Source organism: Neoarius graeffei, chromosome 27 (genome assembly GCF_027579695.1).
Source record: "Neoarius graeffei isolate fNeoGra1 chromosome 27, fNeoGra1.pri, whole genome shotgun sequence".
Lineage (NCBI taxonomy): Eukaryota > Metazoa > Chordata > Actinopteri > Siluriformes > Ariidae > Neoarius > Neoarius graeffei.
Window position 1 is genome coordinate 27303796 of NC_083595.1, and position 21035 is coordinate 27324830.

At 42.9% G+C, this 21035-nt stretch overlaps 1 protein-coding gene across 1 annotated transcript in view; it reads right to left on the reverse strand.

Annotated features, from left to right (window-relative positions):
* The window catches only part of piezo1 (piezo-type mechanosensitive ion channel component 1), a 353209-nt gene that overhangs the window by 251312 nt on the left and 80862 nt on the right, over positions 1 to 21035 (reverse strand). The window contains exon 2 of the mRNA XM_060911720.1: positions 12584 to 12679. Coding sequence (XP_060767703.1) covers positions 12584 to 12679 — 96 coding nt within the window. The remainder of the gene's footprint in view (positions 1 to 12583; positions 12680 to 21035) is intronic.

Consider the following 21035-nt stretch of genomic DNA (forward strand, 5'->3'; position numbering starts at 1 on the left):
TTTTAATTAAAAAGCCATCTTGTTTCTTTCTTTCTCTCTCTTTTTTTTTTTTTTTAATTCTCGGACATATATTTCAGTGCACACCAGCTGGCAGCTCAAACTTGATTCCTGACACGAAATTCTCTCGGTGTCAACAAATCGTCCCTAACGCTTCAGCATAATATTACAGAATCCTAAATTCTCAATGAAGAGCTCTCACTGAGCTCGTGTGGTAAACTCTGGAGGAGTTTCCCTTCCACACTGTCTTTAGGCTGCTGCCAGATTTTAGTGAGACTACAATATTATTTCAGATTTCAGTCCAGAATTATTTTATACTTTTGTTTGAGAGAAAGAGAGAGAGACACATACACACACACACACACACACACACACACACACACACACACACAGAGCGCAACAGAGAGAGATACAGAGAGAAAGAGAGAGAGAGAGAGAGAGAGAGAGAGAGAGAGAGAGAGAGAGAGAGAGAGAGAGAGACAGAGAGAGAGAGAGAGAGAGAAGTGTAGAGGTTAGCACTGTTGCCTCATCAAAAAGGTTCTGGGTTTGAGCCCAGTGGCCAACAGGGGCCTTTCTGTGTGGAGTTTGCATGTTCTCCCCGTTTCTGTGTGGGTTTCCTTCGGTTTTCCCCACAGTCCAAAGACATGTGGTTAGGTTAACATGGCTGAAGTGCCCTTGAGCAAGGCCCCTAACCCCCAACTGCACCCCGGGCGCTGTAGTATAGCTGCCCACTGCTCTGGGCATGTGTGTGTACTCATTGCTCACTTGTGTGTGTTCACTGCTTCAGATTGGTTAAATGCAGAGGAGGAGTTTCACTGTGTGGTCAAGTCTGTGCTCGAGTGCATGCGTGATAAATCAAGGCTTCTCCTAACTCCATCATCATCTTCGATATAAAATCACTGTATTAAAACAGAGCAGCGGGACTGTGTACTGCACTTGAGGTGTAATGCACTTGTCCAGGAAGTGCGTGTATGCATGTTTATGATTTTAGAAGTGAGTCCACAGCTCTGGGGATGAACCCGTTTTTCAGTCTGTTTGTTCTGGTTCTTTTCTGTTTTTTTTTTTTTAAACACTCTATACAGTACAGGGCGGACAAATCATCCATTTATTACCCCACTGGGTAAATGAGCGCTCCAGTATGCTCGCCCAGTCCCATATTTGAGAGTCTGGAAACCTAATCTAGGTTAAGGCTAAAAAGTGACAGCTGGGAAAATGGAATAATGTCTGCTGAACTCTTTAGCTAGTTAAGGGCAAGAACACATAGATAACAGGGAATGGGCAAGTACATGATCGTGTAACACACTGTGTTTGTGACCTTGACAAAGTCAGACCGTTAGTAAACATTTTAGCTCTGATATGCTGTCTGTGCTTAAATCATACATAAAAGAGATCATTTAAATCTGACTAGTGCCTTTATTTTCAGCTTTAAGGTTTACATCAGCTTTGTGCTGGACTTTGTTAGGTTTTATTATTATTATTTCCACACACTTCCCTGTTCACGATTCTGAAACAATCTGTGCATGATAATTAACCCACACTTTAAAAATAAAAAAAATTAAATTAAATAAATTAAAAAAAAACGTTCTACTGTCAGATCTCAACTCGGCTGCTGTGTAGTGCAGCAAGTAGCACGTACTGTGGTTACTACACGGCCCTTTTCCACCCATGGTACCAGCTCAACTCAACTTGCTTTTGGTATCAGCAGCAGGCTTGTAGTACTCGAGTCCGACTTGTGCCCTAATTTTAAGGACTCATGACTTGACTTGGACTTGAGCACTGATGACTCGGACTCGTGTATTCATTAACTGCATTCGGACTTGTAAATCGGAGACGAGGACTCTGATTTTTTTCTTTATTTTTTTGTAACATGCCATAATAATTTGGCATAAGATATTTATATCTACATTAATTTTTACACCAATTTCGTGCAAGAGAATGCACATTCACCTGTTCATACGTCATGTTCAGGAACAAACTAACGTTAATGGCGCTAAAATGCCTGGAGAGAAGCCCCTAGGATTGTCCGCTTTGCTTTTCCAGACTTCTCGTGCAGTGGGGAAAAAAATGCACTGCTGTGTGTTCCATATGTAGAAGAACTATCGAGGAGACGACGGGGACAACCTCGAACTTCAATCGTCTCATCTTCAGTGCGAGACACACAAGAACATCTTTATTATTTTTTTTATTATTATTAATAATAAGTGGGGCGGCACGGTGGTGTAGTGGTTAGCGCTGTCGCCTCACAGCAAGAAGGTCCGGGTTCGAGCCCCGTGGCCGGCGAGGGCCTTTCTGTGTGGAGTTTGCATGTTCTCCCCGTGTCTGCGTGGATTTCCTCCGGGTGCTCTGGTTTCCCCCACAGTCCAAAGACATGCAGGTTAGGTTAACTGGTGACTCTAAATTGACCGTAGGTGTGAATGTGAGTGTGAATGGTTGTCTGTGTCTATGTGTCAGCCCTGTGATGATCTGGTGACTTGTCCAGGGTGTACCCCGCCTTTCGTCCATAGTCAGCTGGGATAGGCTCCAGCTTGCCTGCGACCCTGTAGAACAGGATAAAGCAGCTACAGATAATGAGATGAGATTAATAATAATGTGCGCATGTTTGTTTGTGTGCACATTAAACAGTGTTATGTGAAGCTACAATTCATCACAATTCTAATGTGTTTTGTTAAACAAACAAAGAAAATGGCGTTCAAAAAAAAAAAAGCTGCATCCAAACGGTCAGGACGTAACGGTAGCGGCATAAAAAGTGCCATTACATTAACGGCATTTAGCAGACGCGACATACAACCTACCCAGAACAACCTGGGGAGCAGTTGGGGCTTAGGCGCCTTGCTCAAGGGCACTTCAGCCATTCCTGCTGGTCCAGGGAATCGAACCATGTGACCTTTTGGTTCCAAATCTGCTTCTCTAGCCATCAATTTACAAGCAGCAAAACAACCCACACTACTTGTTTTTCAGGCTATTTCCCCACATAGTGTGGGGTCGCCGGTGCCAATCCGTGTCCTCCAATACCTTCGATCAGCTACCATTTCCTCAGGTCACTCCAGCAGCTTTCATATCTACCTTGACACAGGTCTTGTAGACGTCATTTTGGTCTGGTTCTCCTCTCCTTCCGATGGACATCTCTCTCACTCTTTTACCAACATACCCAGGGTCTCTCCTTAACACATGTCCATGCATTCTTAGCCTTGTTTCCATGAGTTTTCCACTCAAAGGCCCCACTCCTAACTTTTGTCTTACCACTTCATTCCGTACCTTGTCCGGTTTAGTCAGACTAAGAGAGAATTGCAGCATCTTCATCTCTGCCACGTCCACCTGCTTCTCTTGTGCCTTGGTGACTGCCACTGCCTCCATTCCATATAGCATTGCTGGCCTGATGACAGTTTTGTAGAGTTTCCCTTTGACTTCTGGGGCTACCTTTTTGCTGCACATGATGCCAGTCACTTTTCTCCAGTTGTTCCAACCAGCCTGGATCCTTCTGGCCACTACTCTATTGCTTCCTCCATCTTCTTGTACAGTTGACCCCAAGTACTTAAACTCCATTACTTTTGGCACCTTTTCTCCAAGTAGTGTAACTGTACCATTCTGCTGATGACTCTTGTTTATTTGGAGGTATTCAGTTTTTGTCCTGCTGACCTTCATGCCTCTCATTTCCAAGGCTCTCGTCCAATCCTCAAGATTTTCTTTCAGTTCATCCCTTGGCTCTCTACATAGGACAACATCATCTGCATACATCATATCCCAAGGTGAATCCTTTCTTATTTCATGTGTCAAACAGTCCATGACAACTCACAACTATACATGTTAAATGGCGTAATGATTAAAGCACAAGGCTTTAACTAGATGAACGTGGATTTGCGTCCCCACTCGGTTTATTTTATTTGGGGAAAGTTTTGCTGCAGGTAACTTATTTAAACTTAGCCAGCCTGTGCTCTGTGCTCGTAAAAGTGATGAGTGTACGAGCTCTCTGCTTTTGATCGCTATAGTCAGGAGCATATTAAAGCAAGCCACAGACCAAAGGCTCCAGCCTTCAGATGAAATCATTCGAGACACAAACTTTTAGTGAGCTAGACAGAGTAATGTCATGCCATAATGTTTGATTTATTACAAAACGTCAGTCAACCCATTTCATTACCCATCACTTTTTTTTAACCAGTAGAGGCCAATTTTAAAAGGAGTTACCTGCAACAAAACTTTCCCCAAACAAAAAACTCACTCTCTGAGTGAAAGTCTTGCACTTTAACCATTACATCATTTTAACATACATACACATATACACACACATAGGGGCGGCACGGTGGTGTAGTGGTTAGCGCTGTCGCCTCACAGCAAGAAGGTCCGGGTTCGAGCCCCATGGCCGGCGAGGGCCTTTCTGTGCGGAGTTTGCATGTTCTCCCCGTGTCCGCGTGGGTTTCCTCCGGGTGCTCCGGTTTCCCCCACAGTCCAAAGACATGCAGGTTAGGTTAACTGGTGACTCTAAATTGACCGTAGGTGTGAATGTGAGTGTGAATGGTTGTCTGTGTCTATGTGTCAGCCCTGTGATGACCTGGTGACTTGTCCAGGGTGTACCCCGCCTTTCGCCCGTAGTCAGCTGGGATAGGCTCCAGCTTGCCTGCGACCCTGTAGAACAGGATAAAGCAGCTAGAGATAATGAGATGATATATATATATATATATATATATATATATATATATATATATATATATATGTGTGTGTGTGTGTGTGTGTGTGAGATATACACACACACACACACACACACATATATATATATATGTATTATATAAATTAGAGCTGGGCAATATGGCCTAAAAAAAAAAATCTTCGATTTTTTCACAAAAAATCCGATTTTCAATTTTAATCGATTTTTCCCCCTACTAAAAATCAAACTACAGATGACAAAGAAATGGTTCAAAACAAGTTTTACCTTTATTTTGTTTTCACTTAAATTTCTCCTTTGGGGTTAAAGTGCAACCAGAAACCAAAAAGAAACCAAAAAACAAGCTTGTAGATGAGATGGCAGTGAGAACAGTGAGAACATACAGTAACTTTTAGAAAGCTTTCTCCAACATAGCTTAGTTTCAAACTGGCACCGATACAATGCACCCTCAAACTTAAAAAATAAAATAAAATAATAATAATAAATGCCTCCTGAAAATAATATAAATAAATAATAACAAATAAAATTGTGTCCTTTTCGATAAAACTGACAAAATAGGGGAAAAATCCCGACTTTTCCACTGTATGTATGGGCACCATGTCTTTTGCAATAAACATTGCGATAGCATCTGTGATTGCCTTCTGCCGCGCCCCATTCTTATCATAATGCACACAGTTCGAAAATGTGTCCGGGATGGTTGCTTGCTTTACTTTGGATGGTGCGCTCGTGCTGCGGCTGTTTTCATTCCGCTGGGAGCAGCACTTCTCCCGCTCCGCTGCATGCTTCTGTTTAAGGTGTTGGAATAAATTTGTCGTGCTGCTTCCTTTGGAAGCAACCGTTTTCAAACACTCCTTACAACGAGGACTTGTTTGGTCTGCGTCCGACGCCGCAAAACCAAACCAATTCCAGATCACAGAGGAAGTTACTCCTTTCTTGGGCACAAGTTGCGGCTTTCCCCCAATCGCTGCCATGTTGTCTGTGTGTGTCTATGGCAAGCGTGTGGGAGGAGGGCTATAGTGTCAGTGCCTAATCCGTCTCTACTGCCCGATCCGTTCTGCACATGCACAGAACTAATCGACAGAACGAATTAATCGAGCATATAGCCGATGAGGCGCATAGCACCGAGTTGTCTATAAGCCATGTACGACAAGACTGAGTGGAATAACTGTTTCGTTCTACCCACATTCACTGGATTTTGAGAAACATATCATTTTTATTTTTTGAAAATTCGATAAATGAAAACTTTATACAAAACGTCCGACAAAATAATTTCCATTTAGAATGTAAACAAACTGGCGACATGACAGTAGCAATATGTGAAAAATGCGATAATTCTTGAAAAAAAATTTTTAAATACGTTCTTACCATCAAATACTTTCATTCCATATTTTGTTGCACTTTTTTTTTTTCTGGGGTTTTGTTTTTGAGTAGAGTTTTTATTTCAACCTCAGTTGGTTCAGCAACACACTCCGCCATTTTGTTTTCTTCTTTTGGGTTTTTTGGCAGTTGGCAAATCAACTTAAAGGTGTATTACCGCCAACAACTGGGCTGGAGTGTGGAACAGGAGATACTGGGAAGAAAAAAAAATATTATTTTAGCTATTTCTGTTTCTTTCAAATACTTGATCACAAAGCCGCTATTTTGTTTTTCTCTACTCATGGTATATGAGCGGATATCCTAGTAATAAAGTAGCCAATCAGAGCATGCGATTGCTCATATCCAGTGAATCTGGATAGAATAAATATATATACACTGCAGGTTTTTTAAAAAATTTTTGCTGCTTGTAAACTGACAGCACTTTTCATGCCGTTACTATTACATCCTGAAAGCTTGGATGCAGCTTTTTTTATGCCTTTGTGTTTGTTTAACAAAATGCATTAGGAACGTAATGAACTGTGGCAACTTCAGCTTGACATAACACTGTTTTGTGTGCACACAAACTTGAGCACAAGCAGTGAAAAAAACCACATAGAATCAACGAAGTATAATAAATACATATAGCACTGTTTAAAAATAGAGGGTTTGTTCAGGACGTCCCATCTCGCCCAATGATTATGCAGGGTTACAATTCTCTCTGACCAATCAGTAACCCTCAGAGTTTTCACGTCACCTTTCGGTATCGCCTCAGCTCGCTTGGAACCCCGATGGAGGGGACACCAAGGTACTATCGACAACTTTGGCCTGATGGAAAACCGATAAAGGCATGTAGAGTTGAGTCGAGTTGAGCTGGTACCGTGCAGTGGAAAAGGGCCAATAAGTTACAGCATTTGCAATATGCATTGCACCACTGTGAAGTGAAGCGCATAGCTACATACCAAACGCTTTGTGAAAATCAAGGAAGAGTAGCGTTTTCAACCTACTTGTCTGCCAGGAAACTGTGAATGAAAGACTAATACCACGGATATGAAATCTGCTTGAGGTTTCAGATTTTTTCACTCCTGCTGTATTTTTCAACAGCAGGAAGCAAGTGCAACTTCTGATTATACTGTATTCTCACACTAGAGGAAATGATACAGTCCAATGAATCCCCGGAGCATGACAGATACAAGATACGGTAGAAAGAAAAGCATTTGAGAATTCTACGGATGCGAAATATGCAGAGTGTCTGTGTGCATGCACGCAAAAAGGCCCCGTTAAATCCCCATTGTTTCGCACGGGCATAAGTCAGTGCACTAACCTTGACCACAGACATGCCAGAGAGCAGGATATGGAAAATATTTGCCTTGAAACCCCAACCACTGTTTATTCATCTTTGATTAGAAACCTGCTGGAAAGTTTGTCTTGCTAAATCGAAGCAACGTTTTCTTAAGAATAAATACAGCCTCTCTGAGCAGGAGCAGCTACCAGTTTAAAAAGCCTTAACCAGGAAGCCAAACATCTCGTTGGTCTGCGTCCAATCTTTTTCACCTTGTAAAGATGTATCCACTTAACTCTGTTCTGCCTGAGGAGAAGGATCTGTCTTTTGGTGCTCCATGATACTCGTGTATAAACTACCAATCATGTGAGAGTTTAACCACAAATGCTCAATTTTGTTTCACAAAATTATCATTCATTTAAAATCATAATTACTTTTAAGCCATTTTGAATGCTGGTTTGCTCGTTACCCAACCCTGTGCACATAAAGCCCTATAAACCTACAAATAAACCAAGAGACGTTCATATGAATTCCTGCAAGCCGATTATCCTGGTGGGCAGCACAGTGGTGCAATGATTAGCGCTGTTGCCTCACAGCAAGAAGGCTCTGGATTTGAGCCCAGTGGCCGGCGAGGGCCTTTCTGTGTGGAGTTTGCATGTTCTCCCCGTGTCTGCGTGGGTTTCCTCCGGGTGCTCCGGTTTCCCTCGCAGTCCAAAGACATGCAGGTTAGGCTAACTGGTGGCTCTAAATAGACCGTAGGTGTGAATGTGAGTGTGAATGGTTGTTTGTCTCTATATGTCAACCCTGCAATGATCTGACAACTTGTCCAGGATGTACCCTGCCTCTCACCCATAGTCAGCTGAGATAGGATCCAGCTTGCCCGCGACCCTGCACAAGATAAGCGGTTACGGATAATGGATGGATGGAACCTGCCTGGTGTCTTTTTGAATGAGAGAAAAATGAACATACATCACCTCTGTGGCAGCAAACAAAAAATTTCCCCCAAATCTTATTTATGTTGAAAAGAAGATTTTCCTGCTACAAAACCACTTCACCCATGGAATCAACTACAAGCAACAAAGTTTTGAACTGGTGATTAGATGAATACAGAAAATGGTTAACTGTCAGAATGTTTGGACAGGAAAGGGTTAAAGAAACACTGCACATGAATAAAAGACAGACAAAAAGTAAAAACTAGTTTATTTATAGTGTTTCTCACGCTGGTAGAAAAATCAGTCTGCTTTGGAGCCAACAGGAACCAAACATCGTCTGGAAGAGATTATCAAATGTTACTCGAGGGAATCATGGAGATGTAATCTTTACTCTAGAAACAGAGGAATTATGTAATGAAATCATGGACTTTAGAAACAGCTTTGGACAATGCTAAGTCAGATAACAAAAATTGAAAACTAAGGTTGTCAGGCACTATGATGTCACCCACCTTGAGACCTTAGCTAGTGGCATTATCTCTACGTCGCTCAGTGGTTAAGAACCTGCACCAGTGACCACGAAGTGACCTCTGGGCTGCAGGAGCCAAGGAACTCTGCTAATCTGCAAATCGGTGGAATAGCAGTGTAAAACCAGTGAGTAATGCCTTTAACCCTTAACAACTCCAGGGTTACACTTGGGAAAAGGTGTTGAGTTTTCAATAAGGACCGAGTGAATAATTCAGGGTTCTTAGCCACGTAAATGGTTGGGGACCCAGTAAGTCTACATCGAACCATTAAATGTTCCCCAGAGGTACAACTGAAGAACTTTTCAGGGTGAGCTTGCACTTGCACTCTGACCACTCGCAGTTAGTTGTGTGTAGGCTCTTGCTGTAACTCATGATCTTCAGTAGTGTGCAAGATTTATTTTGTAATTAAATTCCAAGTTTTGGTTTAAACTACTTTCACTGGCATGCTGGTCTATTTTCCCTTTAGTCAGTGGTTTCATTCCATCACCCACAATTTCGGCTACCTGCTGACAGCGGTGCTAGTGAGAACTAGCACTTGTTTCATCTCTGTCTAAAGACAGCGATGCACTAGAGCGTGACTCCTTTAGTTTGTCCAGCTCTCTCAGCTCCTCGTTCATGCACTCTGCTCAAACAGATCAGTTTCCAAAGCTTCAACTTTCAAGCTAATACAATTCCATTCAATTTTGTTTAAATAGCGCTTTTAACAGTGAACATCATCAGAAAGTAGCTTTACAGAAATCTGGACATCAGTCACAAGAAAAAAACCCTGAGACAACATGAGGAAGAAACCTTCAGAGGAAGCAGACTCAAAAGGGAACCTATTGTCTTCTAGCTGACGCTGGATACTGAGGTTATCAATCATTTCTAACTGTATACTAAAAAGTCAAGCAGTGCTAAGTGTGTTGAAAGGAACCGGAGTATGAACATAAACACTATCATGCTCGTCACCTTGTTTATTACTAACTAGCCGAGCTGAGTCTCTGCCTTAACTCAACTCGGCTATACATTTATGTTGCATTCTGGAACATTTGCTGTCTTCACCACTTTTACCTTGGGGTACTTGTACAGTACCTTTTTGCCCCCAAACACTGTCCTGCTATTAAGACATATTGTGACATTTATTTCACATCTAAAGGTGAACAACAACAAAGCTAAGAAAAGCAAACATTTCTTCAGAAGTTACATGATTTGCAGGACTAATTGCTGCATTTTATCCATCTGGCTATCATCAGTTTAGTGCTAACAGAAATTCAGACTCTTCAAATTTGATTTCTGGAACTCCATCCATCCATGCATTTTCCACTGGTTATCTGGGTCTGGCCACCTCCCCAACTCCCTGGCCACCTCCTCCAGTTCTTCTCGGGGGATACCAAGGCGTTCCCAAGCTGCTGAAAGTTATAATCTGTCCAGCATGTCCTGGGTCTGCCCTGGTGTCACCTCCTGGTTGGACATGCCCAGAGCACCTCACCCAAGAGGTGTCTGGGAGGTATCCTTGACAGATGCCCAAGCCACCTCAACTGGCTCCTTTCGATATGAAGGATCAGCGGCTCTACTCTGAGCTCCTCCTGAATGTCCAAACTCCTCAATTTGTCTCCAAGGGTGAGCCCAGACACCCTTCAGAGGAAGATCATTTCTTCTGCTTGTATCTGCAATCTTGTTCTTTCGATCAGTACCCATAGTTTATGGCCACAGGTGAGGGTAGGGCTGTAGATCAACCAGCAAATCCACAGCCTGGCCTTTAGGCTCAGCTCTCTCTTCATCATGACAGACCAGTACGGCCTCCACATCACTGTAGATGCTGCACTAATCCGCCTGTCAATCTCCGGCTCCATTCTTCCCCCACTTGTGAAAAAGACTCCAAGATACTTGAGCTCCTCCATTTGAGGCAACAACTCATCTCCAACCCAGAATTGGCAACCTGCCCTTTTCCAGCTAAGAACCATGGCCTCCGATTTGGAGGTGCTAATTCTCATCCTAGCCACTTCACACTCTGCTGCAAACCATCCCAGTGCAAGCTGGAGGTCACAGCTCAATGAAGCCAACAGGACCATATCATAAGCAAAAAAGCAACAATGCGATCTTGAGCCAACCAAACTGAATACCCTTCATCCCTTGGCTACACCTAGGAATAAAAAAGGTTTTGAACAGAATAGGTGAAAAAGGGGGCGGCATGGTGGTGTTGTGGTTAGCACTGTCGCCTCACAGCAAGAAGGTTCTGGGTTTGAGCCCAGTGGCTGACAGGGGCCTTTCTGTATGGAGTTTGCATGTTTTCCCCGTGTCTGCGTGGGTTTCCTCCAGGTGCTCCAGTTTCCCCCACAGTCCAAAGACATGCAAGTTAGATTAATTGGTGGCTCGAAATTGACTGTAGGTGTGAATGATTGTTTGTCTACATGTGTCAGCCCTGCAATGATTTGGTAACTTGTCCAGGGTGTACCCTGCCTCTCACCCATAGTCAGCTGGGATAGGCTCCAGCTTGCCTGCGACCCTGCACAGCATAAGCAGTTATGTATAATGGATGGATGACAAAGGGCAGCCCTGGCAGAATCCAACAACCACCGGGAACAAGTGTGACAGAGTGAAACAAGCTCACTCCAGTTATAAAGGGACCGAACAGCCCATAGCAGCGGGCCTGGTACCCCATCCTCCTGAAGCACCACCAAACAGGACACCCCGAGGGATATCATCATATGCGTTTCACAAGTCCACAAAGAATATGGAACTATAAAAACATTTTAGGTCTTTCAGATTTATGCTTATACTGAGGGATTTATGTATTCCTTCAACCAGAAGGAATGGCTGAAGTGCCCATGAGCAAGGCATCTAACCCCCAACTGCTCCCCAGGCTGCTCTGGATATGTTGTACGTCACTCTGGATAAAAGTGTCTGCTAAATACCATTAATGTAATGTGTTATTTTTTTTCGAGTCTGATATCAGTCTCGACATAAACCAACATTCACTGTTTAATAGGAAGCTGAGGCCTGACCTTCATCTGTTTTTTTATAGACATTGAATATTTGCCATCAAAATAAACTGCTGGCACATCCATTCACATCAGTCAAAATAGGAAGTAGCTCCAGTTATCACCTTCCACTCATCAGCCTGTTGTATAACAAAGCAGTACATGAAATTCTGTCAGCACCACTTCTCTGGACCCTCACCAAGCAGGAGGACTCAACGAAGGGGCCATGCAGATTAAATGAACCCTTATGAGCTGTTCACGACTGAGCATTTGAATATCAATTTCCCCAGAACACTAGTTTAGAAAATAGCCGTACAAATAAAACCTTCATTTTAAAACACTACTATTTTCTTTCGACTCTGTTAGAAGCAAAATAATCAATAAATATTTATGGAAACTTTCTGGAGCCCGGAAAGATGTTCCCATGCTTGGGAATCCTCCAGATGTGTGTGTGTGTGCTGGTGAGATTGTAAATGAGAGGTAGAGGAAGCAGGGCAGTCAACTCCCATCACCATTTCGCTACAGATTTGCCAACATTTCTCAGTTTAACGCTTAGTTCAGCTGTTTCACTTCATTTTGTTTGATTGCACAAATTCAGCACAGAGGCCGCAGACTGTTTGGTGCGATCTGGACTTTGACGAAGTTCATAGTGACATCACAGGCGTTACATTACTTATAGTCCAATGATTTTAGGGCATAAATGTGGCATATGAGGTGCTAAAGTGAAACATGATACACACCGTGTGCTCTAAAAGACTTGCACTGTTCTAACCCAAACCCAAGTTCTTTTAATGATTAGGTTTGGGATACACCCTTCATTTCTTTAATTTAGAGAAAACTGTCTGAGGCAGAAGTGTATGAGTTTTTATTATTCTTACCTCGTGCTGTGTGTTTGTTGGGCCAAGTGAACCATGGCAGCAGCAGCAGGTACAGAAGGTAGACTAGAGAAAGGGCGTTGTAGCGAAACAGACAAGCTGGGGAAATAAACAGAGAGAGACAGACAGACAGCTGGTGAGACTATATTCTGAACGGATATAGCAGATAACACATCTGCCATGAAGTTAAAGAAAAAGCTTGACTAACATGCTAACATAGATTAGCAATTAAATGGCAAAATACTACTTGTAATTTGCTAACAGGTTTTCTCTGGCTTGACATGAAGTGAACAAAAAGAACAAAAATGGCATTTTACAGTAAAACGTGTCTGATTCTGTTAGTTGTTGACCCTACACGGATCCTACTGAGCATTCGGATTTCTTCCATTTTCTCTTAATTTAGTCATTTACTAGTTGCTTCCCAGTCATCCCATCACATGACAGCTACCAACCAGGGATAGAGAAATCGTGTAAGTGCTTCCTCCAAGACATGTGAAGTGAGACGCAAGACTGTTGCTCATGCTATCATAATGCAGCGTAACACACTCTGAGGAAAGCGCTAACTGCCCTCTTCTGCATACATTCACCTCACTCAATTGGCTAGTGTCGCTCTAGTGGCAAATTACACTCTCTAATGCCGCTTTTCCACTACAAACGCGGCTGAGTTGGGCTGAGCCGTGCCGTGCTGAGTTGGGCTGAGCGGGGCTGTTGGAGTTGCATTTCGACTACAACCGCGCTGAACCGTGCTGGCTGGAAGTGGGTGGACACATTGGGTGGAGTTAGCGAAAGTGGGTGGACGTCAGGTGATGTCGTTAAGCAGCGCAAACAGTGACATCAGTGAGCTTTTAAGCGGTAGTCTCACGACCCGGAGAGTAAACAATAAACATGGAGGACATGGAGTCGTTAGTGTTGCTGGTCTTGGTGCTGTGGCTTGTTGTCACCGACAACGCGGACAGATACTGGCAAGAGCGTATAGATGAGGCGAGGTGCATAAGGCTTCAGAAATTCTCGTAATTAGGGCCCGAGCCCTATGGGCGAAGGCCCTATTGTTCTTGTAAGAGTTCACTATTATTATTCTTCCGTCTTCTTCTTCTTCTTCTTTATTTTTCTCCGCTGTTGGGCCATTTTCGGGGCGCTTGCCATGGGCGAAAACGCACGAAATTTGGCACCAGTTCCGAGAATTGCCACCGCTACTCCGAACCAAAAGCCCAAACTTGGCCGGGGCTCAGGGCCTCTATAGCGCCCCCTAAGTCGTTGTGATTTTGGCCTCCCGCATTAAGGTGCCTGGTTGCCATATAGTTTGTAGTAGTGGCATGCCATTTGGTACGCATATGTAGCTCACTAAGCCGGACAAAAATGTAATGCCAATGCATTAGCCACGCCCAACAGGAAGTGAGGTAATTTCACTTTTGTGCGAAATGCATGGCCACGAAGACGGCGCAACTCCTCCTAGACCGTTCATAGGAATGTCACCAAAATTGATACACATCATCTACAGACATGGCTGACAAAAGTTACTAAATACGTTTCACGTAGGATAAACCGTTCAGAAGTTATACGTCAATCAATTTTCACTTCAAAATTGTACCTGCTAAAAAATTCATAACAAATCTTCTAATTGCTCAAAACTGCTCATACTTCACACGCAAATCAATCATTGGGCTTCTGACATGTGACCCAATTTCTGTGATATTTCGCCACTGGGGGCACTATTTTTGGGCAAAAAATCCAATCTTTCCTCAAATTTGGTCAAACTTCACGCCCACCCTCTTTCTACCTCCCATGTCATGTATTCCACATTTTGGGAATTTTCGTCCATGGGGGGGCGCTGTTTTTGGCCGACGCAATTTCTCCAAAACGGGTTTTTGGTAAATAATTCCATAATGCTTTTCCTTCACACCACTACCTTGTGATAGTACGTTGCTGTTGTAGACACTTATTTTTCCATCTCATAATCGCTCATGAACAGCATAGCGCCACCTACTGACATGGGAAAAACCAAAAAATTTATTCTTCAAAAATCTATATCTCATCTTCTATTTACTCAATTGTCATCAAACTTCATACGCACACTCTTCATAGCTCACCTGACATATACGCCAAATTTTGTGCACTTTCGCCACTGGGGGTGCTGGTTATGGCAAAAATGATATTGCAGCTTCTGATTTGTCAAACTTGGCAAGCAAACTCTTTACAAGACCCTTATTGGGGCGCTTGCCATGGTCGACAATGCTCGAAATTCTGCCCCTTTTTCTTGGACTGCCACCGCTACTGAGAACCAGAAGCCCAGATCCAGGCGGGCCTCAGGGCCTCTATAGCGCCCCCTAACGTGTTGTGATTTTTGCCTCTCGCATTAAGGTGCCTGGTTGCCATGTAGTTTGTAGAAGTGGCATGCCCTTTGGTACGCATATGTATCTCACTAAGCCGGACAAAAATGTAATGCCAATGCATTAGCCACGCCCAACAGGAAGTGAGGTAATTTCACTTTTGTGCGAAATGCATGGCCACGAAGACGGCGCAACTCCTCCTAGACCGTTCATAGGAACGTCACCAAAATTGATGCACATCATCTACAGACATGGCTGACAAAAGTTGCTACATACCTTTCACGTAGGGTAAACCGTTCAGAAGTTATACGTCAATCAATTTTCAATGCAGAATTTTACATGCTTAAAAATTCATTACAAATCTTCTCATTGCTGAAAACTGCTCATACTTCACACGCAAATGACTCATTGGGATTCTGACATGTTACCCAATTTCTGTGATGTTTCGCCATTGGGGGCGCTATTTTTGGGCAAAAAATCCAATCTTTCCTCAAATTTGGTCAAACTTCACGGCAACCCTCTTACTACCTCCCATGTCATGTATACCACATTTTGGGAACTTTCGTCCATGGGGGGCGCTGTTTTTGGCCGATGCAATTGCTCCAAAACGGGTTTTTGGTAAATAATTCCATAATGCTTTTCCTTCACACCACTACCTTGTGATAGTACGTTGCTGTTGTAGACACTTATTTTTCCGACTCATAATCGCTCATGTACAGCATAGCGCCACCTACTGACATGGGAAGAACCAAAAAATTTATTCTTCAAAAAACTATATCTCATCTTCTATTTACGCCATTGTGGGTGTAATGTCTCCTGCCGAGGAAGCTGTGGAAGGTTTTTCGCGGGGACGCATGCCCCCGCCCCCCTTGGCCGCTGGCGCGAGGGCCCGTCGAGGCCGCTTGCGGCTTTAATTCGTAATTCTTCTTCTTCCGGGTTTGCGGTGTTTACAGATCCCAGCGCGCTCGCGAGGCGTGTGTGGGCATGTGAGGACACTCCTCCTCACCAATCAGTGCACAGGGGAGTGTCTGCTCACGCCCCCAACCTCACTTGGCACGGCTTAGCTCGCTTCAGCCCCACTCCAAAACGGTGCGAGTTTTAGGGGCTAAGCAGGGCTGAAACGAGCTGAGTCGTGCTGGTTTTTGGTAGTCGAAACGCGAGCCGTGTCGGGCTGAAGTGAGCTGAAGCGAGCTGAAGTGAGCTGAAAAAGGGTAGTGGAAAAGGGCCATAAGACTCCTGGCCATGGATAGCTGGCATTGTCATAATTTGAACTTGCAATCTCCTGACAATAGGTCAAACATTTTTTGCTGCGCCATTCAAGTTGAATTAAAATGGTAGTGAACAGAGGGGAACCGTTGGGGCCTTCTAGGTCTTCACAGAAGGTCCAAACACATTAGCATTTCAAATGTTATATTTAATTGCTTTCATTCTTTAATTTCTTTCATAATTTCATTATAATTATTCTCTTGTAATTTGGCCTCATTTTCTATCAATTTTGCTTCAGAAATGAAAGGGTTACTGTCCTGAAAACATTAAAATTGAGTTATCCAATGAGATTTTTTTGTTTGTTGTCTCCAGGCTGAGAAGAGTTTAGAGCTGGCTGACTCATTGGTTTGGACTTCATTGCCGGGACAGAAGGCCATGGCAGTGTATGTTTATGTCGGAAGTGACAGATGAATTAACCAATCAGATTTTGATTTATAGTGAGAGGGACCAAAAATTTATCACCCTAGGCCTTCTCAAAGGCCAACAAGAGCTTAACCGCGAGTCAGCACAACAGTGAAGTCACCTTCCAGCCGGTGTAGCGCCCATCAGTAGTGTTAAAGCAGTCAAGCCAGTGCTATCGACAGCAAGTAGCAACTAAGATTTCTGTCTCCAGACTCTTCTTCCACACACGCTCGCTACAGTATTTTTCACTCAGACTTAAAGTATTAATTTCCCTGTGTAATTTAATTAGTTACTTTTAAAATCGCCATTGACGACTACACGCAACGGAGCGACCTGGCAGCCTGACGCTAATCCCTTGCAAAATCCTTTGCTTTGTTGCTTCTTTTTAGTGTGTCTGGCTAAATTTTGGCTGAGCTCAAGTCCCAGCTCTAATAGTAACGGTTCACCACTGGTAGCGAGTGATCAAAAAAACAAAACAAAAAAAACGACTCTTATTTGGCGTTGAACATGTAGTGCACTATATAAACAATTCCACTATGCTATACCTGCAAAAGTGTGAATTTATAGTGAATAGGAAGTTGTTTGGAATTTGGCTTAACTTGTAGACAGCAGATTTTACATAGATCCTGTGTTGCATAGGGAAATCAATTCAAGCTTAATATCAGCGGTAAGAAAATATTAAGTCTGTAAAAGAAATGGTCTGAAACAAAGGTTCTCATGAAGCAAAGATATTGTGTTCTTCTAATTTATTACAGGGCGGCACGGTGGTGTAGCGGTTAGCGCTGTCGCCTCACAGCAAGAAGGTCCTGGGTTCGAGCCCCGTGGCTGGCGAGGGCCTTTCTGTGCGGAGTTTGCATGTTCTCCCCGTGTCCGCGTGGGTTTCCTCCGGGTGCTCCGGTTTCCCCCACAGTCCAAAGACATGCAGGTTAGGTTAACTGGTGACTCTAAATTGACCGTAGGTGTGAATGTGAGTGTGAATGGTTGTCTGTGTCTATGTGTCAGCCCTGTGATGACCTGGCGACTTGTCCAGGGTGTACCCCGCCTTTCGCCCGTAGTCAGCTGGGATAGGCTCCAGCTTGCCTGCAACCCTGTAGAACAGGATAAAGCAGCTAGAGATAATGAGATGAGATGAGATGATTTATTACAAGGCAGCCTGTTGGTGCAGTGGTTAGCAAGACGGTTCCGGGTTCAAACCTTGCGGTCGACTGGGGTCTTTCTGTTTGGAGTTTGCATGTTCTCCCTGTACCTGTGTGGGTTTCCTCTGGATGCTCTGGTTTCCTCCCACAGTCCAAAGGACACATAGATCAGGTCAACTGATTACTCTAAATTGCCCAGAGGTGTGAAAGTGAGTGTGAATGGCTGCCTGTATCTCAATGTTAGTCCTGTGAGAGATTGGCGACCTGTCCAGTGAGAGCCTCGTCTCTCACCCGAAGTCACCTGGGATTGGCTCTAGCTTCCCCCATGACCCATGATGGATAAGCATTATAGAAAATGAACGAATGAAAAATGATTTATTACATTTTTCACATACTGTAGTTTCTGAGATACAAACACGTGATGTCGTGCTACTGCTAATACGATACTTTTTATTATTCTATCCACATTCACTGGATATGAGTAATCAAGTGCTCTGATTGGCTTCTCTACTACTAGGCTATCAAGCTCATATACCGTGAGTAGAGAAAAACAAAATGGTGAATCGTGTTGCTGAACCAACCGCAGACGAAATAAAAACTCTACTCAAAACCAAAAAAATACAAACGCAACAAAATATGGAATGAAAGTATTTGATGGTAAGAACATATCTTTTTTTTATTTTTCAAGAATTATTATTATTGCATTTTTCACAAATTGCTACTGTCATTTCACCGGTTTGTTTACGTTCTAAGTAGAAATGATTTTGTCAGCCATTTTGGATAAAGTTTTTTATTTATCAGATTTGCAAAAAACAAAAATGCTCTGTTTCTCAAAATCTAGTGAATGTGGATAGAATAAAACAGTTATTCCATTCAATCTCGTCGTACATGGCTTATAGTAAACTCAGTGCTACGTGCCTCGCCGGCTATCAGCTCATGTACGACTTGATTTTGTTGAATTACTGCTAATTATAACACTTGAATCAGTCGATGCTTACTTGGTTATTTATTCAATCAGTGGCTTTTTATGTGATTTTTAAAAATATAATACACTCCCTGTTGTTCTGCTCTTAAAACAAAAACAAAGAGTGCAATCTAACAAATCCCGGAACTTAATAATGGGCGATAAGTAGGAACCATATGGCCTCTTGCACCGCACAACAAAATCCAAACAAACAACTTGAACACTTCATTTAACAAAACCAACATTGTTGAGAAATAGAGGTTTCTTCTTCTTGCTGAACTACTGCTGCCCAAACAGTCTCAAGTTGTGTTTCTTTGTCGTCCTTTAGCCTTCCTGCAGTGGCTGGTTTAGTGTTTTTCCCACCTGGACGCACCCATTCAAGCCTCATAAAGGGCTTGTTAGAGCAGATGAATTGACACAGGTGTGTTGGAATGGAAAAGCACTGAAATGTGCAGAGTAGGATAAACTCCACGGCCAGAAAACAATGTTCTAAAGCATACAAAAAGCCCTACAACTGCTGTGATCTGAGAGAACAGCTGTATCAAACACCTGTCGGGCAAAACACTAAAAAATCCCCACTTTGAACAGCAAAAGCTGAGCAAGTCTTCTTAAACACCATCAAGCTACAGGGGTGAAGTTTACAGCCGTTTTGATCTCCAGGCCTTCAAGCAGAGCAACGTGGCTCTTCAGTGGAAAACCTAATTACCTGCGACTCCTCGCCCTCCCACAGCTGCTGTCCCTTAGGTTGGGCTGAATTGGAGAGAGGATTCCTTTGATTACAATAATTTTGTGCGTGATTCCTGACACAAGCTTGCTGAGAGGTTCATGAGCAAAGCATTGCAGGAGTAGTGGTGAGCTCTTTGAGGGGCTGCCAATGGAAATAAACTCCCTGTATGTTGTTGAGGAGGGAGAATGGCAACATGCAGTTATGCTCTCTCTCTCTCTCTCCCCCATTTCCATTCCAGCCTCCAACTCACTATCTCTAAATCCTCTTCTTTTTCCACTCCGTTCTTCTGTGATTTTTTTTTATCCCCCAGTTTCTCTCTCGTATACACAGAGATTAAATGTTTAGACTTCAGCATATTTTTTGAATGTCCTAGATCTATCCTAGCTGAAAAGGATTGAGTAAAGGCTAACTGACGCAGTTTTTCTAAGCGTGAATAAACTGATTAGTGAAGAGATGGTCTAGAACTCTCCCAAGATCATACCCAATCTCATACCCAATCTACAGACTTGGATTTAAACAAATACAGAAGTCATGAACAAGTACGGTAGAAATACTGTTCTCTTTGATACCTTATCATGAAATTAAAAGATTGGTGGTAGGACAGAGAGAAATCATTTTCCAGCACGCTTGGCTTTCTTGAAAGAACAAGAAACTTTTTCCTGTACAGACATTTGAGGTGCCAAACTCTGATGAACAAATACATCTGAGTCTGTTGGTACATCCAAGAGCTGAGTCACGTCTGGGATTCAGGACCAACACCTCTTGTAAAGTTCAGTTTGAAATAAAGATAAAACCTTTACTGACTTCAGGTTTCCTTGCGTTACTCCATTTTAGAAAATGAATTTTGACTGCCTGATGGCAGCCATGTTGGAGGAATATTTAAAAAGCATCTGACATTTCAACTTTCTACATCGCACCATTCGGACATTAGAACAATTTTTTCTTCGTTGTAAGTGTGTTGACTCTCGAACTCTGAATGCCCTTTCATCCTGCCAAAACCAGACATTGTAATCTCAAAATATTGGTTATTTTGTCATATTGCAATATTGTCCAATCTCTCCAAACTCTACTTCTTACAGAATCCTTGTCTAGTCCAGGTTATTATGGATACCGATAAGGTGTATTTTATTTTTTATTTCCAGTCAGGTTTATCGGCTCACACCGGGCAGCATTTTAGCCAAAAAGTCACAGTTTCATTTCTCTCCATCATGTTTTGCAAACTTTCACTGGGATGTGGAGAAGACAGCCGACAGACCGTATTTCAAGAGCACAGATGCTGCCCGATATGATCTAGGCAGTCTCCTTCTGAACCAAACTCATACCCAACCTTCTATACTGCCACACTAAAGCCCATCAGATCTTTCAAATTTTCATATCTATTATTCAGGATGTAGTCTTTATAGGAACTAGGTTTATATCTCAAAGAATTCAAACTTTCTGATTTATGAGGTGATAAAAATGAAAGAGAAAAAAATCAAATCCGAAACTGGAAAGTTGAAGACTAGGAAAAAAAAACAGGTGATTATCTTTTCTAATCTTCAACTGTCCAGTTTGGGTGAGTCTGTGCTCATGACAGCCTCGGATTCTTGCTCTTGGCTAACAGGGGTGGAACCTGATGTGGTCTTCTGCTGTT